A 27,429-nucleotide genomic window follows, 5' to 3' on the forward strand; every position below is an offset into this window, starting at 1 on the left:
CTGATTCCTAGATCAAAAATGAAGTAGTATAAAGGACATGATTGGGAAAATTAGGGAAAATTTAAATATGAACTATGTATGTTCAATATATATGTTAAAATGGGCTTCCCTGGTGGCTCAGCCGATAAAGAATCTGCCTGCAATGCAGGAGACCTGGGTTCGATCCCTGGGTTGGGAAGATCCCCTGGAGAAGGGAACGGCTACCCACTCTAGTATTCTCACTAGAGAATTTCATGGACTGTATAGTCCATGGGGTCGCAGAGTTGGACACGACTGAGCAACTTTCACTACTCACCATATATGTTAAATAATGGTATTGTATTAGAGTTAGATTTCTTTTTTAAATTGGAGTATAATTGCTTTAAAGTGTCTCATTAGTTTCTGCTGTTCAAAGAAGTGAATCAGCAATATGTATACATAAATATCCCCTACCTCTTGGACCTCCCTCCCATCCCCATCCCATCCATCTGGGTCATCACAGAGCACCAAGTGAGATCTCTATTTCTTCCCTACAAATAGGTTCATCTATACCATCTTAGTTAAATTTCTTTGGTGTGATAATGATATGGTTATTTGGAGACTGTTTTGTACATAGGAGATATATGTTGAAGTATTTAGAGTGAAGTGTCTTACGAGTAGCTCACTTTCAAAATGGTTGGATGGCATCACTGACTCGATGGACAGGAGTTTGAGCAAACTTCGAGAGATAGTGAAGGACAGGAAAGCCTGGTGTGCTACAGTCCATGAGACCAAAAAGATTCAGACATGACTTAGCAATTGAACAACTTTCAAACTGTTCAGAAAAAAACATTGAGTGATGGAGCTAAAGCAAATATGGGGAAATGTTAACAAGTGGTAAATCTAGGTGAAACATATAAAAGTTCATGGTACTACTTTTCTGTAGCTTGAAACTTTTGAAAATATTTTGAGAAAGATAAAACCAAATGAAATTATCCTTTGAATTCTTTATTTCATATGCCCACCTCATCAATATTGAAATACAGGTTTAACATACACATACTTACTCTTTAAAGATTCAAAATATGAAATGTTGAACAAATGTTACAAATTATAATCAAAATTTACAACAAAGTACTTTATGACTAAGACAAAGGAATTAAAAATTATGTTAAATGTCCTGTATAAATACAAAACAAGAATAAAGGCAATTGGCGGTATTAATATGCAGACTGGGTTTTCTCTATCTTAATTTCTCTGCTCCCCTCCTGCTTAAAATCATGAAAGGATTCATTACAAATTGGAAGTACAGAATTTTTAGAAAATCATTGGATGATGAGTTGTATGATTCTCTTTACAGGTACAGTTTACTCTTCAGCAATCTGTAAGCCATTGAAAGTGTAACTCCATAGCCAATGAAAAAAGCCAAAGCGCGATTTGGCTGGGGAAGGGGTGTCAAATACGCAATCGTGTGGTAGATTCGTGCTCCGACAAAGAGTCTGAAGTGCAGGATGGCTGTAGAGAGGTCTGGACCACTTAAGGAATACAGAAGGCCAATACCAAGAAATGGCACGATGTTTTCAAGGTCATTCAAGTGGGCTCTGTGGGAAAAAAGATAACTTGTAAAACCCTAATTTCAAAATCAGCAGAAATACATCCACTTTTCCCTCTCTTCTGAAACTAAATAGAAGTGTTAATGGATCTTAAACATGCAGAGTAAGATTCATTTTATTTCTCTCAAATTCCCTTGCTTCCCTATCCACTTGGCTGTTATTTAGAATGGCTCATTATTTTGTTTCTTTTATTTTCAGTGTATCTCAATATATAAGAAAGAAGACTTTTTGCACTTCCAAAAATATCAAAAGTGCATCTACATAATAAAACTCCCATCACTTTTATACATATAAAATATTTTTTCTTCTGAGGTCTGTACAATAGCAATTCAAGATTCCTCTTATAAAAATTCTTCTTCCCAAAAGCAGAAAATCCTTTGGGTTAGTATCTTTCTTGAGACTCCCCTCCTCACTTGTGCTACGATGCAAAATGGTCACTGATACCACCCTTGCCCATTCACTCAAGCCACTAGGTTACCAGAAATCAATTTACCAATCTTAATATCAAGAATTTCATTTTCTCCACATACAGATTACAGAATATATAACTAGCCTTTCAAACATGGGAAGAATATCAGCCAACCTATCCTAAAATTGCAAAAGGAATTAGTAGTGATGGGGCAAAATATACACAAACATGATAGACAATAATAAAGGGAAAGTCATGCATTTAGATCTGAATTTCATACCACAGCTAGGAGAAAACAGAAGGCATGGCTTAGACACAACTTTTTCTCCAATTCATGGCACCTCTGGCTAGGATTGTGAACACAAGACACGTCAATTACTGACGAGATCTTTTTTTAATAACATAAAGTGTGTATTTATAAAAAAATTATATTTTTATAAATATATTTATAAAGCGCTTAATTCTCAAATCTGGTAACCCTATTCTAGTTTCCACAGTTAAAAACTGCTTAAGAAAAACTACTAGACTATAAATTGAGATTTTGATAGAATTTGTAAGCTACTGATACATGTTTCAAAATGAAAGATAGACACCTGGGTTCAATCCCTGGGTTGGGAAGATCTCCTGGAGAAGGGAAAAGCTACCCACTCCAGTATTCTGGCCTGGAGAATTCCATAGACTATGCAGTCCATGGGGTCGCAAAGAGTCAATCCAACGGAGTGAATTTCACTTTCACTTTTTTCTTTTAGTCAAAAAAATATGTAATTACTAAATAATCTTTTCCTTTCTCCTGTTTTCTGTAGATTATCTCTAAATTCTCCTGACAAACAGAATAACAACACAGAGGCATGCAGAAGGTAACAGTAACTTAGATATGTAACAATTTTGAAAGATTTAAATAAACAACCACATGTTCCTAAATAAAGCCAAGACAGAAAGGGTATGAGCGTTCTTATTCCCTCTGTTGCATGGAACAACCCAAAGGTTACTGAAAGCGAGGTGGGCAAGAAAGGGCAGAAACACTATTTTCTACTAAAGATGAGCTCACATCACCAATTACATCAAGGGTATTTCTTTGGATCCTTTGAATTCTCCTGCTGGACCACAGACATTTCTTCACCTTCCATCTAGGCCATGTTACTTTTCTCCTTTACTACATTCTAAGAGGACAGACATTTTTAAAGTTGAGAAAGAGCCTATAATGATGAGACCATGTAGAAATATGTTTGCGCTCAGTTGCTCAGTTGTGTCCAACCCTTTGTGATCCCATGGACTGCAGCCTGTCCATGGATCTACTGTCCATGGGATTCTCCAGCCAAGAATACTGGAGTGGGTTGCCATTTCCTCCTCCAAGGGATCTTCCTGACCCAGGGATCGAACCTGTGTCTCTTATGTCTCCTGCACTGGCAGGCAGATTCTTTACCACTGCACTACCTGGGAAGCCCCAAGTCTATATTAAGCAATTGACAAATAGAATACAGTGTGAAAACAGAGAAGAAAGTCAAGGAAAATTAGGGGTAAAGAGCTCCGGCAGTGGGGGTTTGGGGGAAGAAATTCAAGGGCAGGCATTCCTTGGAACTTACTGGCCTCTCCATTTTTTCTGGCCTTCCTCTATCTCTTTCATTCAGTGCTTCTTCCTTGTCCTCAACCCTCAAAATGGTCTCACAGAATTCCTCACTGTTCTAGTAAGGCCAGTTTTCAACAGAGCCTCACACTGTTAATTTATGCCATCTTACATGCTCTTCTTTTTTTACTTTTATTTTTTAACTTTTTATTTTATATCTGAATATAGCCGATTTACAATGTTGTGATAGTTTCAGGCGGACAGCAAAGGGACTCAGCCATACATATACGTGTATCCATTCTCCCCCAGACTCCCCTCCCATCCAGGCTGCCACATAACATCGAGCAGAGTTCCCTGTGCTCTACAGCAGGTCCTTGCTGGTTATCCTTTCTAAATATAACAGTGCGTATACTCTTCCTTTTAGACCCCACTGCAGACACACCCTCTCCCAGTGAGCATCTGCTGTAGTTCAGCCTCACCTTCCCACTGTAACGCTTTCTCTACTCAAACAACAGAAAGCACCCTAAAGGGGAAGTTTCCTTCATTTCTGTGTCATTCCTAGATGGCTACCAAAATCTAGTAGCAGATGGACATCCATCTTTAAGAGCACTTTCTGGTGCTGCTGCTGCTAAGTCACTTCAGTCGTGTCCGACTCTGTGTGACCCCATAGATGGCAGCCCGCCAGGCTCCCCTGGTCCTGGGATTCTCCAGGCAAGAACACTGGAGTGGGTTGCCATTTCCTTCTCCAATGCATGAAAGGGAAAAGTGAAAGTGAAAGTGAAGTTGTGTCCAACTCTTAGTGACCCCATGGACTGCAGCCTACCAGGCTCCTCTGTCCATGGGATTTTCCAGGCAAAAGTACTGGAGTAGGGCACTTTCTACCATGGTCTATTACTTCCTCTCCATCATCCCATGTTCCCATGTCCTTTCTCTTTTGGGCAGATGCCCCTTGGTGCAAGCTTGTTCTGGACTGACCTTAACTCCAGCCCTGCTCTATGCTCAAGATGCTTCAATCAGATCAGAACCACTCGGATCTCAGCATCGCCCTGACCTAAACCAGAGTTGCTATATGTCACTGAGAACTGTCAGGGGGTGGCCAACCACAAAAGGAACTTCACACCAGACCAGATGACTCCTTTCTCTTACCCAAAGGTCTTTATGCTCAGCATGTAGCAGTGTGTTCAAGTTCCTGCAAAGAAATTTTTCCAAACTGCCATGTTCTCTCTTCTCCTTTTTTCCTTCCAAATCCTAACATTCTTCAACTTCTTCCCTTATGAAATATTCCCAAAACCCTAGGAAGTTATACTTGTATCCTACTACTGAACATCTAGTGAGAGATAGCTGTATATCGTTCTTTAAGTACTACATGCACGCTAGTCTGCTTTTCAGTGGGAGTTATAAACCCCTCAAGGGCAGGAAGTCAGTCTTCAAGCCATTTTACAGCATTCCAATAAAAGGAGTGACAGTGAGACACACAGTAACCTCTCAATAAATGCTTCATTCATGCATTGCGACCAGAAAGGAATCATCTAGCTTTAAGTTTAATCCCATCCTCCACTTCCTTGAAGAATTCCCAGTGAGTGTCAACTGGACCCCACTGAAGAGTCTCAATAAAGAGGTATTTTCTATTGAGAGACAGAAGTAGGGGCTGAGAAGGGGGAGTGGAAGGCATCTAAAATCCCCAAATAAAATTTCATTGAAGGTAGCTTATTCTAAACATCTCTTTCTAAGTACTAAAACCATTTTTTTCTCTCTTTTAAATGTTTCACCTTATTTCTTCAGCTGTCCTGGTTACCTTACAACTTTATCTTGTTGTAAGGAATGTACATGGGACTTCCCCAGTAGCTCAGTGGTAAAGAATTCGCCTGTCAACGCAGGAGATGCAAAAGACGTGGGTTTGATCCCTGGGTCAGGAAGATCCCAGGAGCAGAAAATGGCAACCCACTCCAGTATTCTTGCCTGGAAAAACCCATGGACAGAGGACCCTGATAGGCTGCAGCCCATGGGGTTGCAAAGAGTTGGACATGACTGAGCAACCAAGTGTGTGCATGCATGTGCACACACACACACACACACACACACAGGGAATGTATATAGTCTTGAATTCTTCCTAGAACAATATGGGATAGGATTAAATAAATGCATAATGTAAAAGGCTTTCTAATCATCATTGATTTCCATATGCCCAGAATATAAATAACTTCCTTTAGGCTACTTATCTTGACATTTCAACACATATTACTTTATATTTTTAATTAAAGTTTCTATATGTGCAGTGTATATTTTCTCAATATTGTATGCCTAAAAGCGTAACTTTCACATCCTTTGTAGCCAAATTCAGTCCCTGTCACCAAAATATGCTCATAGAAACAACTTGATAATTACAAGTAGAAATAATGAAAAAGAAAAATTCTAGGTTAAAAATGGAGAGGGGAGATTGTGGGAACTTTTATTCTGAAAAGTATCTCCAAAATTGATTTAGTAAATCACTTTGTTAACAGAACTGATCTGATCTCAAAAAATACACCTGGAATCTAGAAGCTTCTCTTTCCTGGAGATTCTTTCTTGCCACATTGAAAAGCCAGTGTCTGATCACCAGGGGGCGCTGTACACACAGTCCCTGCACCTCCTCAAGGACACACTCCTTTCACAACTAAAGGCAATTCTCACTAAATTTTATTTGTTGTTCACAATCTGATTAGAAGATCAGCTTAGATAATGGCTTTCTCCTTTAGAAATACCATCCCATGGGTAAGGAGAGACAGAAGTAGGCGCTGAGAAGGGAGAGTGGAAGGCATCTAAAAATCCCCAAATAAAATCTCTTTAGCTAAGCTTTAATGGGCATACTGAGGTCCATGGAGCCACAAAGTCAGACACAACTTAGCCACTGCACAACCTGAACAACAACAACATGAGTGTAAAGAGAGAAGTTCAGGAGCCCCCTATGTCACCATCTTGACTGACCTCCCCACTGAAAAATTTGTTCTATTGAGATTCTATTGCCAATCCACTTTTCTAACATGTGAAACACTGAAGTTATGTACCATCTTCATTTAGTATTTTCTAATGCATATCTACACTGTGGTATAATTCTAGATACATTTCACAGGATAAGCAAAATTATATAAAATTAAAGAAGCACTGAGGAGTTTTCAAAGTCATACTTAATCATTTAGATATTTAGTTTTCTGATGAATAGTTAAGATAGGAAACACCATGAATATATTTGACTACACTTCTAAAATTTGGTGAGTGTAAATAGATAATGAAATGGAGACTGAAAAAAAAATTTACTTCTCTAATTCAGGTATCAGCTGCAGCATCTAATCCCTTTAGAATCAAGATCATATTTGCCTTATCACTTTTGATTTTCTGGAAAGTCTGAAGCCCCTCCAAAGATTTCTACAGATTCCCTTATGCTATATAGTCTCAAGATTAACTTAGTCTTTAATCCTGCATTTGTGCACATCTTCATATTCTTCATTTTGATATAAACTTGGCTCTTTCTTCAACTTACTCAATAAATCAGTTAGAAAATGTGGATTAAGATTTGTTGTTGTTGTTGTTTAGTCATTAAGTCATTTGCATGCATTAAAAGCTAAGCTGTTATCAACTTAAAATAGACTATTATTAATATAAAACAAAATGTTTTACATAAGACTCAGGGTAACCACCAAGTAAAAACTCATAGTAGATATACAAAAGATAAAAGGAAAGCAATCAAAGCTTACCCTTAGAGAAAAATCACCAAATCACAATGAAAGAGAAAGGAACAAAGGAATTCCAAAACAACTAAGAAGAAAATTAACAAAATGGCAATAAGTACAAGAAGTGAAGTGGAAGTGTTAGTCACTCAGTCATGTCTGACTCTTTGTGACCCCACGGACTGTAGCCTGCCAGGCCCCTCTGTCCATGGAATTCTGCAGGCAAGAACACTGGAGTGGGTAGCCATTCTCTTCTCCAGGGGATCTTCCCAACTTAGGGATCAAACTCAGGACCCCTGCACTGCATGCAGATTCTTTACCATCTGGGCCACCAGGGAAGCATCAGAAATTACTTTAAATCAAAATGGGCTACCTTCTCCAATCAAACAAGAATGAGTGAACAGATAAAAATAGACCTAACAACATGCTGCCTATGAAGACTTAAGGTCATACATAGACACAAGGTGAAGGTGTAGAAAAAGATATTCCATGCAAATAGACGCCAAAAGAAAGCTGAAAAAGCTATACTTATATCAAAAGAAACTGTAACAAGAGACGAAAAAGTTCATTATATAATGATAAAGGGGATCAAGGCATTAAGAGGACATAACATTGGTAAATATATATGCACCCAACACAGGAAACTTTAATATATAAAGTAACAGATCTGAAAGAGAAATAACGATACCATAATTATAGAGGACTTCAAGATCTCATTTTCAACAATGGATAGAGCATCTAGAAAGACCACTTAGCTCAGATGGACCTAAAAGACATTTACAGAACTTTACATCCAACAGCAACAGAATATACATTCTTCCCAGGCACAAATGGAACATTCTTCAAGACAGATCATATCTTAAGCCAAAAAGTAAGTCTTAATAAATTTAAGAAGTGCAAAATGAAGCATTCATTCCAACCACAACAATATGAAACTAGAAATCAATTACGAAAAGAAAATTGGAAAATTCACAAACGGGTCAAAGAAAAAACTCAAGAGAAATCAATAATATCTTGAGACAGATACAGATAGAAACAGAACATATCAAACTCATGGGGACTCAGCAAAGGCAATCTAAGAAGGAAGTTTATAGAGATAAACGCCACATTTAAGAAAAAAATCTCAAATGAACAACCTAACCTGACGTATCAAGAAAGTAAAAAAAGAGAAGCAAACTAAGCCCAAAATTAGTAAAGGAAAGAAATAACAAAGATCAGAATAGACATAAATGAAATAGAAACTAAAAACACAATAGAAAAAAATCAATGAAAGTAAGAGCTGATTTTTTGGAAGGATAAAATAGACTGACTTTACTGCTGTTGCTGTTTAGTCACTGAGTTATACCTGACTCTTTGAGTCCCCGTGGACTGTAGCCCACCGGGCTCCTCTGTCCATGGGATCTCCAAGGGAAGAATACTGGAGTGGATTGCCATTTCCTTCTCCAGGGTATCTTCCTGACCCAGGGATTGAATGTGTCTCCTGCTTGGCAAATGGATTCTTTTCCACTGAGTCACCTGGGGAAGACGAACTTTAAAATAGCATCAAAAAGAATAAAATGCTTAGGAATAAACTTAACCAAAGAGAGGAAAGATTTATATACTGAAAACCATAAGATACTGATGAAAGAAATGAAATATAAATAAATGGAAAGATATTCTCTCCTCATGGACTGGAAAAATTAATGTTAACACTGTTAAAATGTCCACACAACCCAGAGTAATGTACTCCCTCTCAAAATCCCAATGGCATTTTTTGAGAAATTTTTTTAAAAAGTCCCCAAATTTGTGTGAAACCACAAATGATCCTGAATATCCAAGGAATCTTGAGCAATAAAAACAAAGCTGGAGACTTCATACTTCCTGATTTCAAACTACATTACAAAGCTATAGAAATCAAGTCAGTATTTTTTTGGCATAAAAGCAGACTCACAGATCAATGGAACAGAATAGAGAACCCAGAAATAAACTCATGCATGTATACTCAATTTTTTACACAGAAGCCAAGAACACACAGTAGGAAAGGGCAGCCTCTGCAGTAAATTGTGTCAGGAAAACTAGATTTCCACATGCAAAAGAAACTGAACCCTATCTTATACCGTACACAAAAATCAACTCAAAATGAATTAAAGACTTGAATATAAGACCTGAAACCATAAAATTTCTAGAGGTAATATAAAGGTTGTAAGCTCTTTGACACTAGTCTTGGCAATGATATCTTTGGATTTGACACCAAAAGCAAAAAAAAAAAAAGGCAAAAATAAACAAGTGGGACTACATCAAATCAAAAAGCTCCTGCTCAGCAAAAGAAGCCATCAACAAAATTGAAAGGCAAGTTATGGAATGGGAAAAAAATCTGCAAACCCCATATCTGATAAGCAGTTAATATTAAAAACATATAAGGATCTCACAATTTCATAGCCTCAAATTAATAGATAAACAAATAAAATAATCCAATTGAAAAAGGGAGACCCAAATAACCATTTTTCTAAAGAAGACATCTAAATGGACAAGAGGTAATGAAACGGTACTCACCATCACCAATCAGCTGGGTAAATGCAAATCAAAACTAAAATGAGTTATTACATTACACCTATTAGGATGGCTACTGTGGAAAAGACAAGAGGTAGCAAATACTTGCCAGAATATGGAGAAAAGAGAACTCTTTACATTGCTGCCAGGAATATAAACCGGTACAGCCACTATGGAGAACAGTTTGGAAGGTCCTCCATGGTGGTTCAGATGTTAAAAGAATCTGCCTACAATGTGGGAGCCTTGCATTCCACCCCTGGGTTGGGAAGATACCTGGAGGAGAGCATGGCAGCCCACTCCAGTATTCTTGACTAGTGAATCCCCATGGACAGAGGTGCCTCGTGGGCCACAGTCCATGGGGTCACAAAGAGTTGGACACAACTGAGCAACTAAGCACAGCAGAGCATAGCACAGAACTTACCTACCATTATTCCAAAAAGATTAGACTATTATTCAGTCTTTAAAATAAAAAAAGGAAGTCTTGTCATTTGAATGAACCTAGAGGACATTATGGTGAATGAAATAACTAAGAGAGAGAAAGACAAACATTGCAAGGTATCATTTATAAATGGAATCTACCAAAAGGAAAAAAGGCTGAACTCATAAGAACAGAAAGTAGTCGTTGCCAGGGGATAGGGGTTGGGAGAAATCTGAAGAGGTTAATAAAATAGTACTAACTGTCAGTTATAAGATGAACAAGGTCTGAGGATCTAAAGGATAACACACTGACTACAGCAGATAACACTGTATTGTGTAACCGTGTAACTGAAAGCTGGGGCTTCCCGGGCGGCACTGTGGTAAAGAAACGGCCTGCCAATGCAGGAACTGCGAGCGATGGGACTGTAATACCTGGGTCGGGAAGATCCCCTGGAGAAGGAAATGGCAACCCACTCCAGCATTCTTGACTGGAAAATTCCATGGACAGAGGCTGGCGGGTTTAGAGTCCAGGGGCCACAAAAGAGTCAGTTATTACTGAGCAACTGAACACATAGCACATATAACTGAAAGTCGCTATGAGAGTAGAATTTAAATGTTCCCACCAAAGAAGAGGGGAGGAGAGATGAAATCTGAGAGGTGATGGATGTGTTAATTAATGAAATTCATTCATTAATGTCAACTAATTCAATGGGAGGACTCCTTAGAAACATATATGTGTATTAAATGACATTGTACGCTGCAAATTGTACACTTACAATTTTGTCAATTAAGCTTCAGTAAAGATGAAATAAAAAGTTTGTAATTTACATCACTTTATGACAAGGATTAAGAAATATACCTTCAGAACTAGAACTGAATGTGCTTTTAAAATAAGTTTATTAATGGTATCATTAGGAAGCTGGGTAGATGGTATCTTGGCTTATTGCTTTTCATTGTTTACTGAATTCTCTGTACATTAAATATAATATCTACAAAGGAGGGAGTGAGAGAGAAGATAGGTAGAGATTTCTCAAGTTCATACTTTCCATTTTATGCAAAAATACCTAGTTCTTCAACCTTTTACCCAAGCTGACAGTCTCACCTCTGGAGAAAGAAGACAAAAACTGCAAGAATCTACCATCCTCATTTCACCTCCTACCTGTCATTACTTTTGATCAATCCCTACACAGAACAAAGTCATTAACCCTAACAAAGTGCACAGAAAAGCTAACTTGGAAATACATGCAATCACAGTGATAGTTGGAGACTTCTAGATGGCTAATTTTCTATAATTATACAGAGTAGGTAGAATGATTGACTTTTCTTTTTCTTCAGACCCCAACATCCTCACTTGACTCTGAGACCAACATCCTGTGATCAAATGAGTCATTTCAGGAGACACTGGTTTACCTTCGAACACGTTCCACCCTGTCATCTGTCCGAAGATACTTCTTGGCGTTTTCTCCTTTGCCAAAGCCTGCGCAGTCTTCTGGATTAACGAAAACCTATTCCAAATACCGAGGAAAAAAAAAATTTTAAATACCAAATAACATGGGGGGGGGTACTCTACCTGATATTCATATTTCATCAGAAGAAATACAGGCATCCAAGTTGGTCATTTGGTCATCATGAAAAAAAACATTTGGGAGCTATAGATCAAACCTAGGGGTAGGAGAAAGAATGTGGATTCTCAGGTAGCTTAGTGATAAAGAATCTGCCTGCCAACATAAGAGACACAGAAAATGCAGGTTTGATCCCTGGGTCCAGAAGATCCCCTGGAGTAGGAAATGGCAACCCACTCCAGAATTCTTGCCTGGGAAATCCCATGGACAGAGGAGCCTGGCGGGCTACAGCCCATAAGGCAGCAAAGAGTTGGACACAACTCAGCACATACACACAGAAGAACGCATCTCTTCTTAAAACCTGAATTTCTAATAACAGTGTAAAAAGATTTTTAAAGAGAAGCATAAATAAGAACTTTATAAACCAATATATAAAAACAGTGACAAGGCAGCAAAATCAGAAAAAAGCATAATTCTGAGTCCTCATTAAAATAATAAAAAGTTATTATTATGGTGAACTGGCGTTTTTTAACAGTAATGTTGATGCACTTCTCCTGAAGAACATTATTTCCAACTGATTGGCTCATACAAAAGTCATAAGTTTATTTGCCAAAGATACCAGAAGAACAGATAGGCAGCATGAAAGAGTGGCGGCAGGAAAAGTGCTTTGTACTTTGTTAGGATATGTGTGCCTCTTTTTCCTCCGAATTAACTAAAACTTTAGGTTGAACAATCCAGTGAAATATAAGAAGCTGAACTGTATTCCTATAAACACTAAGCACATGTTCCCGGGCATATTTCCACATAGTCCTTCCTGTCATTATTAGGCTCTTTGAAATGATTTCCCCATTCCCTGAAACTTGAAACATGCATTTAAAAATACTTATGTTCCACTATTTAATGAATTATAATTAAGAAAAACATGAACTATAAAATTAGCCTTAATTTAAGTGGAGAAACTTCATAAATACGATAGCATTTTTCTTAATACGACATGAGCATTTATTTCAGATAAAGATGTTGAGGAGAACTGATCAGCTCCTGAGGGCAGATCTGCTGTCTGGTTCTGAAATAAGTGTAGGGCACATACTGGATGTTCAATAAAGAGATTTTGAATAAGCAAATAATGTATTACAACACAAAGTGCTTGAAATAGGAGCTTAAGCCAATCTGAATTTGAATCTCAGCCTCAGCCTTGGTTGGTGTGTAATCTTGGGAAAGCTACTGAACCGCTCTGATTTTGATTTCCTCATCCATAAAATGGGAAGAGTAATGCTCATCTCACAGGATAATGCTGACAATTATGTAAAATGCTTCCATGACCTGACACACAAACAGAGTGTCATGGTGCCTAGCACAGATCAACTGGCACTTCACAAATTTGAATTCCCTTCCCCTTTTCTTCTAAGCCCCTTGGGCTTCCCTGGTGGTTTCGACGGTAAAGTGTCTGCTTGCAATGCGGGAGACCTGGGTTCGATCCCAGAGTTGGAAAGATCCCCTGGAGAAGGAAATGGCAACCCACTCCAGTACTCTTGCCTGGAAAATCCCATGGACGGAGGAGCCTGGTAGGCTACAGTCCATGGGGTCGCAGAGAGTCAGACACAACTGCGCAACTTTCCTTTCACTTTTTTCTAAGACAAGCAACATTTCTGCTATCCTTGATGCCACAGTATTTCTAGAGGATAGTGAGGATCTGGTGGTTGCTTGTTTAGTCTCTCAGCTGTGTCTGACTCTCTTGTAACCTCATGTACCATAGCCCACCAGGCTCCTCTGTCCATGGGATTTCCCAGGCAAGAATACTGGAGTGGGTTGCCATTTCCTGCTCCACGGGATCTTCCTGACTCAGGGATCAAATCCCTCATTTCTTGTGTCTCCTGCACTGGCAGGTGGGTTCTTTACCACTGAGTTAAGACCTGGTAGTAGCAGCCACTTTATAGCCAGAGGCTCAAACACCTTGCCCTGTTAGAGGTTTACCCATGTGGATATGTGCCCCATTAAAACGCAAACATCATTGGGAAGGAATGATACCTCAAGATAGTAATAAGAAAATACCTTAGGGAGGCCTATGACTTCTAAATAAAAGTAAGGCTCTGGAGGACAGAAACTCAGGACCGGGACCAAGAGGGAGAAATATTTACAGAAAGAAGCTGGTGAACAGGCCCAGGAGTCACACCAGTAAAAATCATCTAACTGTGTAGCTTTGCTTTTCCCTTGTCACTGTTGTCACAAAACCAACTTGCTTACAGGTTGCCTGCTCAGTCACTCAGTCGTGTCCGACTTTTTTGCGATCCCATGGACCGGAGCCTGCCAGGTTCTTCTGTCCATGGGATTCTGTAGGCTAGAATACTGGAGTGGGTTGCTATTTTCTCCTCCAGTGATCTTCCCAGACCAGGGACTGAATCCATGTCTCTTGCATCTCCTGCACTGCAGGCGGATTCTTTTCTACTGAGCCATCAAGAAGCCCTTCCTCTGTATATGGGTTATGTGTTTCAAAACTTTCTACCACCTTCCCCAAGCCTCCATTTGAAAAAAGATAAAAATTGTTATAATGCTGGGTAGAAATACTATTCACTTAAGAAATCATAACCACACAAAATTCAAATGCCTTGCCCCAATAATAGAGACTCTATTGATAACAATAAGAACTTAATTCTGTGCCCTAAGGTATATCCCTGATCTGTAATAGAGCTGAAAACATCAATTCACTGTCTAGAAAGTGACTATTTTCTAAGCTCTAGTTAGCAAAATCAACTTCAAAATCACAAAGTTTCCTTGAAAAATCTGATACTTCAGAAATCTCATATGCTAACTGAACAATAAAAATAAACAAACAAAAAACCATTTAACTACCTATTCTGTAAATATATCAGAACCACCTGAACTAAATGACTGCATATTCATTTACAGTATAAAACAATATGCCTTTGGGCTTCACAAAAAAAAAAAAAATTAGAAAATTGCTTTCCAGAATCCCAACTGTTAAAATACTGCCTCCCACGTCTTACCTTTCTTGTCAGTCTATAGAAGGCAGTTGCAATGCTCATAAACATCATTTTTGAAAGCACAATTGTCGCGTAAGAGGCAAAGGCCATGAATACTTCATTCTCCATTAGGTGCGAAAGGTTGACCATTTTTTTTGACTTTGGTCTGGAATGTTAAAAAAGATTTTAGATAAAATAGGAAAAAACAGACATAAATACCCCCCAATAATTTGACGGTCACTTGGTGTCCTTATTCTACAGTATGAACCATATTGTTCTTAAAGATATTTTGGGTTATTTGAAGAAGAAATAATCATTTGGATTTTTTTTTAATGCCTAGTATCATGTTTTTTTCTCGTTCTTTTTCTATTTTAATCATTTATTTGTTACTCTTTTTATGTAAGTCAAGAATACATGTAATAGTCTTTGCTCTTATCCATGGTTTTCTTTTTTTTTAATTTGTTGTTATTAGAGTATAGCTGCTTTACAACATTGCATTAATTTCTGCTGCTGCTGCTGCTAAGGCACTTCAGTCATGTCCAACTCTCTGCAACCCCATAGACAGCAGCCCACCAGGCTCCCCCGGATTCTCCAGGCGAGAACACTGGAGTGGGTTGTCATTGCCTTCTCTGGTATTAATTTCTAGTGTACAGCAAAGTGAATCAGCTATACCTATTCATATAGCCACTCTTTTTTGGATTCCCTTCCCACTTAGGTCACAACTAAGCACTAAATAGAGTTCCCTGTGCTATAGAGTGTTCTCATTCATTAGTTATCTATTTTATACAAAGTATCAATAGTGTATATATGTCAATCCTAATCTCCCAATTCATCTCACCCCCATCCCTGGTTTTTTCTGGTTCTATATCATTAAGCTTGAACATATCAAACAAGCACTATGTGAAAATGAAAATATAGGGGTTATCATAAGCAAATATACATAGGTAAACTTCGCTAAAGCTAGAATAAAACCATATTTTGCATCATGATGAGCCACAAATTGGACACAAACCAGAATCCATGAATCTCTTTCAAAACATCAAACTATGTACATAGTAGTACCGTTAATGTTTGAGTAGAAATGCCTAAGTTCTAATACATGCCCTCCTTTATAAATCCAGTTCACAACCTTTTGTCATTTCAGTGGTAATCAAGATCTCAGACTCCAGAATTTGAATTCCAGTCACATCATTTGGTTATTGTCTTTGATTGAGAGATTTAGCCTCTGTGAAACTGGATTTCTTCGTTGGTAAGATAGGAATAGTTGTTGTTCAGTTACTAAGCCATGTCCAACTCTGCAACCCCATGGACTACAGCATGCCAGGCTTCCCAGTCCTTCACCATCCCTGGGAGTTCGCTCAAACTCAGGTATATTGCATCGGTGATGCTATCCAACCATCTCATCCTCTGTCACCCCCATTTTCCTCCTGCCCTCAGTCTTTCTCAGCATCAGGGTCTTTTCCAATGAGTCGGCATCTCCCAACTTAGTGGGTTATTGTCAGGATTTAAGTGAGATAACATGACCTAGCACAGTGCCAGGTCCATGAAAACCCTCAATAAAGCTTATTATCTCTTTATCATGACCATCACTATCACCATGACCAGCGTCCTCATTCACACCAACACAAGTGAAGAGGGTGAAACAGGATAATGGAAACATAAAATAAAAGGCTTGCAAACGTGGGGGGAGAAATAGGCATTTATGATACTTTCGTAGAAGGGACGTGGGGAGGAGGATTAGCTTTACAAAACTCTTCAGGTCACTTCACATTCTATATTTATGCCCATCGAAAAGCTGTCAAGAGTAAATGGAACGTAACTCCTTGAATCCAGAGTTGGAAGAGTAACTGGAGAAGTGCTGAGGAGGAGGAAGAAGAGGGACACAAATGATACTCACATCCGAGTGGGTAAGAATTTAGGAAAAAGCTGAAAGTCCGCCCTATCTGACATTCTTTTTAACCTCCTCTGTTCTATCATCAGCCCCGCTACCTACACCTTCTCTTTCTTCCACATAAACACACATCTTTTATCATGAGTGTATGTGTGCATGCATGCTAAGTCGCTTCAGTCATGTCCAATTCTCTGCAACCCTATGGACTATAGCCCGCCAGGCTCCACTGTTCATGGGATTCTCCAGGCAAGAATACTGGAGTGGGATGTTGTGCCCTTCTCCAGGGGATCTTCCTGACCCAGGGATCAAACCTGCATCTCTTACGTCTCCTGCGTTGGCAAGTTGGGTTCTTTGCTACGAGTGCCACCTGAGAAGCCCATCTTTTCTCATACCCAAGCGTAAACACCATTTTACTGGCTTAGCATGGAGTGTTGTCTCTTGTAGACATATCTGTTCCTGCCTTCAAAACTCAACCCCTGCATGCAACCTATTTAGAGCAATTATTCTAATCATTTTATCCATCTACCAATAATCTATAAACCTATATATCTTTCCAGACTCTGCTACTGGTCATCCAGTTGTCTGTATGTTACTGTTGAATGTGACATGTCTATAGTACATATATATTTAATTTTATAAGACTTGGCTATATTATACCATGTACTTTATGTGCATTACCTAACATAATTTCTATAAGACTATAATCCGCATGAGTATAACTATTCGACAGATGAAAAAAATGGAAATTAGAGATACTGAGCAGCCACACTGGGAGAGGAACCCAAGTCTCTGATCTCACATCTCATATACCAACCACACTGCACTGTCTCCTTCAAGAGACTGCAAACTGCTTAATTCTGATTCAACGAACAATGGATAAAGCCTACCCTGCACCTAGCCTACACCTGCACCAGTGCCAGCACCCATTCTACCAGTTATCTTCCTTCTTCTTCCAATTATGCTCCAAGGTAAGTATTAGTCCCATTTTGGAAATAAAAACCCAAAGCTTCCTAAGCAATCTCTGTTTTGAAAGGTAGGCTAAAAAAAGCCTCCTTGGGTTCAGGCAAATAGAAATGTACAGTTAACCCTTAAACAACACAGATCTGAACCATGTGGATCTACTTATATTTGGATTTTTTTTTGATACTAAATACCAGAGTGGTACACAATCAGTAGTTGGTTGAATCTGCAGATGCAGAGCCATGGATATAAAGGAACTGTGTATAAGGAGGAGGTGACTGTAAGTTACATGTGGATTCTCACCTACCCAGAGGATAGGTTCCCAACCCCCATGATATTCAAGGATCAGCTGCCTTTAGCTTAAACACTCTCTCACACACACAGTAGCAAATTAATCCACCTCCACAGGTCAGTAGTCTTAAAAGCAAGTATGATAGATTCTGCCAGCTAAAGACTGTCACTTGCCATCTGATTCTATGAGAATCTTTATCATGCCCTGAAAGGAGTTCAGAGTTTATCAGAAAGTAGGCACCCTGTGTTCTAGGAAAACTGGCAAAACTGGCTTTCAGATAGTTAAGACATTTTCCAGGAGAAACTTTTATGAGCCAGATTTCTTGCATCTTCTTATACCTAGAAAAGCACTAAAATCATTAATGGAGATACCTATTCCTCATAACGAGCAGCAACCTTCTACCAAGATCTGGGTTTGACTGCACATACCCCCTTTACCAAAATCATTTATATACTGACTTCCCCATCTACCTCTTTAGAGAAGTTCCTCAGCTTTAGAGAAGCTAGCTGAGGGGCTGTCTCCTGGGCTACAGTCCTCAGTAAGCCTCAACAAAAACTGAACTCATAGCTCTCACATTATGTTTTTTTCAGTCCACATTTCTCAGTGCAAGATAATATTATACTTCTAGTAACATTTTTAAAGATTTTTTTTTTTTTTTGATGTGGATTTCCCCCTCAACTGTTGCTGGGCAAAGAACCAGCTGTTAAAACACTGGTTCTGTTTTATGGAGCTTTTTTTTTTTTTTTTTTTTTTGGCCACCAAGGCATATGAGATCTTAGTGCCCCACCCCCAACAGGGATCAAACCCACACCTGCCTACATGGGAAAGTCTCAACTTCTAGACTGCCAGGAAGCCTCCACCCCTTGCTTTTTGCAACATTTAATGTATCTACTATTGTTCTAGAATGGGGGTGGGGAGAAGTCACCAATAAACTGCATTCTTCTTCACAGTGCTGCTACTGCTAAATCACTTCAGTCTTGTCCGACCCTGTGTGACCTCATAGACGGCAGCCCACCAGGCTCCCCCGTCCCTGGGATTCTCCAGGCAAGAACACTGGAGTGGGTTGCCATTTGCTTCTCCAATGCATGAAAGTGAAAAGTGAAAGTGAAGTCGCTTAGTCATGTCCGACCCTCAGCGACCCCATGGACTGCAGCCTTCCAGGCTCCTCTGTCCATGGGATTTTCCAGGCAAGAGTACTAAAGTGGGGTGCCATTGCCCTCTCCGACTTCACAGTGCACTTGGAGTAATTAGCTTAATAAGGAATCCCTAAATTCTATGCCTCTGGACAGACACAGCAGGGAGGTTAATCAAAAAAAAAAAAAAAAACAAAAAACAAAAAACAAAAACAACTTAAGAAAAGTTTATCAAGTAGGAGGTGCTACTATCCAACCTTAGTTTTAAAAGTCAACAGGTTTCTGTAGGTCTTCACCAATGTTCTCAGAATGAAATGCATTTAGCAGTGAAAGCAAAGTTGAGAAGATGGTTTTCTCTCAGTAAACATGGGTATTGAAAGAGTAGAGAAAAGATGGAAGACTTTCAGACTGTTGCTGGGGAAAGAACACAAAATCTTGAGCAGTTGAGGACAAAGGTCAACGGCAGGAGTTTTTTTTTTTTCTCTCTAAATGTGAACAATGCACAAAGTGTACTTCACGGAGAGAATTTCTCAATCACCAAGAATGTGGCTTAGCTCCTCCAGTCTGTGGTTTTGGGAGATGGCCAATACTGAGCTCCTGACACCGCACTCTGTGGGCCCATAAATCGCTTCTCAGGATGGATGTGGTCCACTCCCAGCACATCTGAGGGTGGGGTAAGCAGAGCTAAAGGTAAGACATTAAGAAACAGGAGTCGTTTATAACATGAAATTAGGCGATGCTAATCTGGACTTTTTTTTTTCAAGATTTATTTGTTGGTAAGCTGCCTTGAACTTGCATCATGCCATTGCACTGCACTCCAAAAAGAAGTTACTAGAAGCTTTGTTCATGAAAGGCCATCAAGAGAGAGGAGAGCGGTAGAGCAGTAATAATAATTCAGAGGTTAAAGTGCTCAGTGATTTGAGTAGTCAAGGAATGCAGTAGAAATTATCTAAGAAAAGTAAGCAGAGCAAAACATGAACCTTGGTGATGAGTTACAGAAATTATTCCAGTGATGAATTCTATTTGGGACAGTGTGTTGTCCCTTTCATTGTCCAACACTGGTTGGCATAATAGAGAATATATCTACCTCTCTCTCCGGAGAGGGGGACTCAGTCACCTAATGCGGAGGGGGTGCCTTTACAAAGGACAAAGACAGACTCCAAAACCAGACGTAGTGGGTCTAGTTCTGCCATTTACTAGCTGTGATTAACGAATCTTACCTGCAACATGAGGCTAATAAAACCTACTACCTCACAAAACTCTTGGGAGCATTAAGTGAATAAAGCATAAAGTGGGGAGTCTGGGAAAAAGTGGAGGCATGCCTATGAGTGGCTGGGTCCCTTCGCTATTTGCCTGGAACTCTCACAGCATTGTTAATTGGCTATGCCCCAGTACAAAATAAAAAGTTTGAAATAAAAAAATAAAAAGAAAAAAGAAAGGCAGTGGGATCTGGTAAGTGCTAGGTAAGTATTTGGTGAATAAATAAGCTCTTACCTTGGCACTGTTCTAGGCATTGAGGATACAATTTCAGAGTTTTCAAAGACCATAGCATTATCTCTCTTGAGAACTTGGAGAAATTCAAGTAGTCAGAGCAAATAATATTTGTCTCTACCTTCAACATATAATGAAACTGAGACCCAGAGAGGTAGAATTAGTAATCTGACCCAAATTCACAGTGGAGGGCCCAAGACTGGAACCCAGTTTTCTCTAATATTGAACCTGTAGGCTATCCCCCATCAAGGAGAATTCTGGACTACCCTGGTCTTCTGGGAAATTCTGTCAAATCCCCTTCCTGTCTTATCCCCCTCACCCTCCCCCCAGAATCCCACCCCCACCCCCTTATTGTCTATCACAGTTTAGTGACAGATACTACTAACTGAGAAATAGTCCTCTTCTCTTTATAGGCTCTTGGCCAAAAAGAGCAAAGTTCTTATTTATGGCGGCCTTTCTCCATCAATATTGTGCAACACATAGAAAATGTGAGCACACATTCCCATGGTCATGACTCTGCAATTTCAGACCTTCTTAAAGCAACAGAACGCTGCCTGTGAGATAAAGAGAAAAGACAAGTCAGTGGTCTCCTCGCTGTTTGTGAGTTCTAGAATTTACTGAAAAGACTGACTGCAGACAGGGCCCCCTATGCTTCAGGGCCCAGGTGTTGGGGTGGGGCGGGGGGAATGCTGCTGGGTTGTGCGGGGAGGGGGACTATGCTCAGGAAACTATGCTGACCTCCTTTTCTAGTCTCAGCATTTAAGAAACTCCACTCTCAAACAAACCCTCAGAAAAACCGCCCTTGCCACAGAAAGTAATATTCAAATTTGGACCGATTTGCTATTTTTCAAGATGGCCAAAGATGGTCAACGCACACAGGCCTCTTACTTTGGAAACCTCAGAAGACAGCAAAACTCAATACCAGCCTAATTCCCAGAGAACATAAAAGGTGTGTCTTCTTTGGTATTCACAGCAGGCTAGGGCTCTCAGAACACTGGGCTGGCCTGGTTTAAAGCCTGTTAGCTGGGGGCCTGGACAAGTTGCCAAAGGCTATTCAATAATGTTTGATGACAGCCCACTTGGCACTTTCTTAGACTGTAAACAGCAGAGGGAAAAGGAGAAAATAAAAAGTGGTGTCAGGACTACCCAAAGGGCTTGTGACTATTTCAAAGAAGGCCGCAGCAGGGAGATAGAATCTGCAGGCGCCCTGGCCCCCCACCGCCCAAGTCCAGCAATGGCAGTCACAGATGAGGCCTTAACTGCCAGAGAAGGGCTCCTCTCTCCTTTACTCCTTCCACACGGCTTCCACCTCCAGACTGGGCTCCCCCCACCCACCGCCACAGTCAAGAACCCTCCCAAGGGGTTTGATCCTTAGCTTTCCAATCAACTGACTCCGCTGCTGCTGCTGCTGCTAAGTTGCTCCAGTCGTTTCCGACTCTGTGGTACCTAATTCATCAAATAGGATCTGATTCAGGTCATGCTGCACTTTGTTCATTATTACTGTTATTTCTACCTTGCTGATGTTTCTCTGGCCTGTCACAGTGAACCAAGAAAAGCAAGTTCTATCTTTCAGGCGACGCAAAGGCCAGTTTGTCCTGGATCTCAGAAGTTCTGCAAGATTTTACCCCCTTAGGATGAACAGAAGTTTCTTAAACTGCAGCCATTCCTCGACTGCTGTTACATGAGCTCACGTTTTACTCCCCCAAAGCTCAACGGGCGCCCTTTCCAAGTGGATGCTCCCTTGGCTTGAGAATTTTAAGTGGGTAAATCATCACTTAAACACAAAAAGAATTATTCTCTCAAGTTTTATTCCTGGAGTCTGACAGTTTATCTACGGGGTTGGGTGGGAGCGTAAAGGAAGGAAACTCCCTTTTAAAAGTAATGGATTGAAAAGCAAACTTTTAGCAGTTACTCTGTGCAAACAAGTTTCAGGTCGGCAGAGACACCCCAAGTCTGCACCTGCCACCCCGGCCCCCTTCCCGCCGCCACCCTCTCTCTTCTTACCCTCTGCTTACACACCTCTCGCGAGCAGGTGGTGTGAATCCGAGCAGGAGAAAGATCACGAGCCGGTCCCAGAAGCGGGTCGCGCGGGAGCTGTGGGACTTTCAATGCGCGGGGCTGGCGGGACACAGAGGCCACGCCTCCTCTGGTTAATTTCCTCCGCTTTTGGCTCCGGGTCGCTGAAAGCACACGGGCCGACCTCGCCAAACCCCTCCCCTAACTCGCCTGATTTTTCTCTCCCGGAGTAACCTCCGCCCACCAGTTGCGCTTTCTGAACTCTTTCTTTTCCGCGCGGGCTGAAGCTCTCAACCCCAAAGGCTACTTGCCCGCTGCAGCGGCTGGGGACCTTTCAAGTTTATGTAGTTGCAAACAATTTTTAAAGGTCTCAGTGTTGAAACCACTGAATGCTTTAGAGAAGGTTTAAATCTAGGGGGCGGGGTAAGGAAGGGACCTGATTAGAAGTCGCTGATACTTCTGTCGAACTTTGCTTTCCCTGCTTCGAAAGGCTGGCACTGACAACAATGTAACCTTTGGCGTAGATTACCTAAAAGTCTTCCAAATCAGTGATCCTGGACAATTTGCTTCCCCACTCTGAACAGAAAGGGTTGAGAGGAAGAAATTAAAATGGGTCAATTCTTACACAATCAGCTTAGTATAGCTTTTGTAAGGACTTAAGGGGAGTGTTTAAGAAAGGTGTAGTTATTCCAATACCAGTATCTAGGCTGCACGTAGATCACATCAGTCAATCCTAAAGCAGATCACAGTCCTGAATATTCATTGGAAGGACTGATGCTAAAGCTGAAGCTGTAATACTTTGGCCACCTGATGTGAAGAGTCCACTCATTGGAAAAGACCCTGATGCTGGGAAAGATTGAGGGCAAGAGTAGAAGGGGACAACGTACGGTGAGATGGCTGGATGTCATCACCGACTCAAAGGACATGAGTTTGAGCTAACTCCAGGAGAGAGTGGAGGACAGAAGAGCCTGTTGTGCTGCCGTCCATGGGGTTGCAGAGTCTGACACAACTTAGCGAGTGAATGACAACAACATCTCAAGCCTCCTTGTCCCACAACAGTATTTATGGATGTAACTTCAGTCAACTACAAATTGGCACTTGCCATTGGCACTTATCATCTATCTCTATTAAGAATTAAATATGTGCTACTGCAGCTGCTGATTTTCAACACCTGCCGAGAAGAATTCAAAGTGGAGCAGAAATGAGGCACTCTGGCTGGATGTGGGGACAGGTCGAGGCAGGGCAGGAAGAACTGGCAGAACAGGTCTTCAGATATGTATTTTCAGGAGGTGATTTTATGAGCCCAATTCTTGTATCTTTTCATATCTAGAAAAACACGAAAATCCTTCATGATGACATCTGCTCCTTATGACTAAGAAAATTTCTGCAAAAAAAAAATGTGATTGATTGCATGTACTCCCGCTTCACCAAATCACGTGTATATTGACCTTTCCCCCTGCTTCTTTACAACAGTTTCTTAGAACTATCTGAAGTGCTGTTTTCCCAGGCTGCAGTCCTTATTTTTCCCCAGATAAAATATAACTCATAACTCTCACATTCTGCTATTTTTTTTTAATTCAACACTTCCGTGGCTTTATTGAAACACGTTTAAGGATTTATGTTTTCCATCTATGTTATTTCTCATGTGCTCCTACCTCTTACACATTTACCACCTGCTGTCCCATGGTCGGAGGAGCCTTGGTAGGCAGCATCCACGGGGTCGAGAAGAGTTGGACACGACTGAGCGACTTCACTTTCGCTTTTCACTTTCATGCATTGGAGAAGGAAATAGCAACGGCACTCCAGTGTTCTTGCCTGGAGAATCCCAGGGACGGGGGAGCCTGGTGGGCCGCCATTTATAGGGTCGAACAGAGTTGGACACGACTGAAGCGACTTAGCAGCAGCAGCAGTAGCAGTATATAGCGTACTTCCTTTTTTTGTCCTCATTTTACCTCCTTTTGGCTTTAAAAGGTGCCTCCAGGACTAGCTGTCTAAGATTTGATGGACAAATCCATATTCTATCAAAAAAGGAAGTAAGATTTCCCAGTTTGCTCTAGGAAGCAGAAATTAATCACAGGCCCTGGAACACTTTCTACAGCACTATGTCAGTAGAAGAATTAGAAAGTCTAGCATCAGCGGGCATTAGTGCTTCACTTTCGTTGTCTGAGTCTTTTGAAAACTACATATATTTATTCCGTCTCAGTCAAATACACTGGAAGTTGGCTGTGACACTCACTGGAATAAGAATTTGAGATAATTCTGAATTCTTGTCAAGGGATTTTAATACTACAAGTATTTAGAAGACTCTTTTCATTTATTATGAGGTAAAATGGCTTTAATCTTATGGATAACATTACAGAAAAAGGTACAGACAGCTATTATTTAAATAATTCGATATGCAGAATTCCAGTTGAGTGGTTCTAACAAGTTTTTGAAATGATCACCAGACTCATCTGGTGCTCTAATTATAAAATGAATTCAAACTATTAATCAATCAGTGAATAAGTACTGAGTTCCTGCCATCAATAAACCATGTACAATTATTGCCTATCTATTACATATATGACATTGTCTACAATAATCAGCTACTGACTATAAAGAATTAATTTAATAGATAGTTATGAAGTGAATACAGGGCACTTGGTTTGATGCTAAGATTTGGAACTAAGATGTTTGTATTAGTTGCTCAGTCATGTCTGACTCTTTGCGAGCCCATGGACCATAGCCTGCCAGATTCCTTTGTCCATGGAATTCTCCAGGCAAGAATACTGGAGTGGGTAGCTATTCTCTTCTCCAGGTCATCTTCCTGACCCAAGCATCAAACTTGGGTCTCCTGCATTACAGGAAGATTCTTTACCATCTGAGCTACCAGGGAAGGCCCATGAAACTAAAATAAATGACATCAAATAATTGTGCTCCAGGAGTTTGCAATTGAGTAAAAACAGTAGCCAAAAGTAAGAAGCTGCTACTAAACCAAAGGAAGAGGAATTTCAATTTAAATATGAGAATGATAATTGGGGTATGATCTAAGGTGGTAATAGTTTCCCTTGTGGCTCAGCTGATAAAGAATCCACCTACAATGCAGGAGACCTGGGTTTGATCCCTGGGTTGGGAAGATCCCCTGGAGAAGGAAAAGACTACCCACTCCAGTATTCTGGCCTGGAGAATTCCGTGGACTGTATAGTTCATGGTGTCACAAAGAGTCGGACACGGCTGAAAGACTTTCACTCACTTACTCACTAGGGTAGTAATAGGAAAAAGTTTATGAAAGAATTTACACTTCTACTCATCTCTGTTGCATGCCCTTAGATGAGTGAGGAAGAGAAAGAGTTATTTTTCAGCTTGTTTTAGTTTAGGTAAAGGGAAGGGTTCAAACTCTGAACTCTTCTGCTCACCACCATTTTAAGCCTATAATGAGATCTTTCAGGGAAACTCAATCCAAGGTTCAGGACAAGTAATTCCACAGTAAATATTAAAACAGTTTAAAAGGTCACTGATATGGGGTGGGGAGAGCAAAAGTCATTCAGCAAAGAGTAGCTGCTACGACAAAGAAAAGGGAGATCAAGTCAGAACGATTTGGAAGAATAAAGCATTAGAAATCTAATAGTTCTTGCCTTAAAAAACAAAAAAAATAGACAAATGAAAAATGTCAGAAAGTATTGCTATCACCGCTACACTAGGTTTCGCATAAGTGGGAAGGAATCAGGTGCCCATCACTCCTTTTTATTCTCTTGGAACTTTGCTTATTCTCTAATCCATACAGTACCTGCCTCTGCAAATCGGAAACTAAGGATATAGACCGTTCTTGGATATTTCAGTAAATATATGTGAGAACATGTCTTAAGATGAAGGCAAGCAAAAAGTGAAAGAAAAATAAGCAGCATTCTAATCTTACAAAGATAATTTTAGAATTATAATACACTTTTTAAATGTATTGTGTTGTTGTTGTTTAATCACTAAGTCATGTCCAACTCTTTTGAGACCCCATGGACTCTAGCCTACCAGACTCCTCTGTCCCTGGCACTTCCCAAGAAGGAATACTGGAGTGAGTTGCCATTTCCTTTTACAGGGGATCTTCCCTACCCAGGGATGGAAGCCACATCTCCTGCATTGCCAGGCATGTTCTCTGCCACTGAGCCACCAGGAAAGCCCCTTTTAAAGGTATTCTAGATTGTTCATCTCTCCCAGCAACCCTGTAAGAGTTTTTATTTTTCCTATTTTACAGTCACTGAGGTCCAGAGGACTTTGAATATTGTGTTAACTTTTAAAATAAAATCTGAACCTAACATCTGCTGGAGTTAAAAGTAGCCACAAAAACAGAACTAAAAAATGATAAAACTCATGAAGGTAATCAAGAGAATATGGTAAAGGTTTAGGATAAACAAGTGGGTCAAAAGATCAGAAAGAAATCTAGAAATAGAATCACACTTAGCTGGTCAGTTGACTTTCAGGACATTGTGCACTGTGCCAAGTTCTTCAGTCGAGTCTGACTCTTTGTGATCCTATGGACTGTAGCTCACTGTCCATGGGATTGTGGCTCCTCTGTCCATGGGATTCTCCAGGCAAGAATACTGGAGTGGATTGCCATGTCCTCCTCCAGGGTATCTGCCCAACCCAGGAATGGAACCCACATCTCTTGAGTCTCCTGCATTGGCAGGTGGGTTCTTTACCACTAGCGCTAGAATTTCAGCAAAGCAATGAAATAGAGAAAGGAAAGTTTTCAATAAATGGAGCTGGAACAACTGGATAGCCATATGGGAAAAAAGGAACTTCAACCCCCAGCTCACACCATACATATAAAAATAATTCAATATGGATCATAGACTTAAAAGCTAATACTATACTATAAAACTTCTGAAATAAGACATAGGAAAATATCTTCATGACCTAGGAGTTGACAAAGATTTCT

General features: G+C 40.2%; 1 protein-coding gene across 2 annotated transcripts; it reads right to left on the reverse strand.

Annotated features, from left to right (window-relative positions):
* Positions 946-22,830, reverse strand: MGST1 (microsomal glutathione S-transferase 1). Of its 2 annotated transcripts, none has more exons than XM_018048425.1 (4): positions 22,524-22,830; positions 14,762-14,903; positions 11,605-11,699; positions 946-1,559 (listed from the first exon to the last, which is right to left on the reverse strand). In XM_018048425.1, the coding sequence occupies exons 2-4, from the start codon at positions 14,885-14,887 to the stop codon at positions 1,313-1,315; spliced, it is 468 nt and encodes a 155-aa protein (XP_017903914.1). In that variant the 5' UTR covers positions 14,888-14,903; positions 22,524-22,830; the 3' UTR covers positions 946-1,312. The 2 variants fall into 2 exon arrangements, with proteins under 2 accessions (XP_017903914.1, XP_017903915.1); XM_018048426.1 differs by having other exon boundaries at positions 22,509-22,645.

The sequence above is a fragment of the Capra hircus genome, chromosome 5, assembly GCF_001704415.2.
Source record: "Capra hircus breed San Clemente chromosome 5, ASM170441v1, whole genome shotgun sequence".
In the NCBI taxonomy this organism is placed as follows: Eukaryota; Metazoa; Chordata; class Mammalia; order Artiodactyla; family Bovidae; genus Capra; species Capra hircus.

Bases quoted from the DNA above. Each gene is read 5' to 3' on its own strand.
- MGST1 (XM_018048425.1), bottom strand. From the start codon at position 14,887: ATGGTCAACCTTTCGCACCTAATGGAGAATGAAGTATTCATGGCCTTT. The intron at 11,700-14,761 runs GTAAGACGTGGG...TATTTGGAATAG, and splicing joins TCTATAGACTGACAAGAAAG to GTTTTCGTTAATCCAGAAGA. The intron at 1,560-11,604 runs GTAAACCAGTGT...TTTTTCCCACAG, and splicing joins AGGGTGGAACGTGTTCGAAG to AGCCCACTTGAATGACCTTG.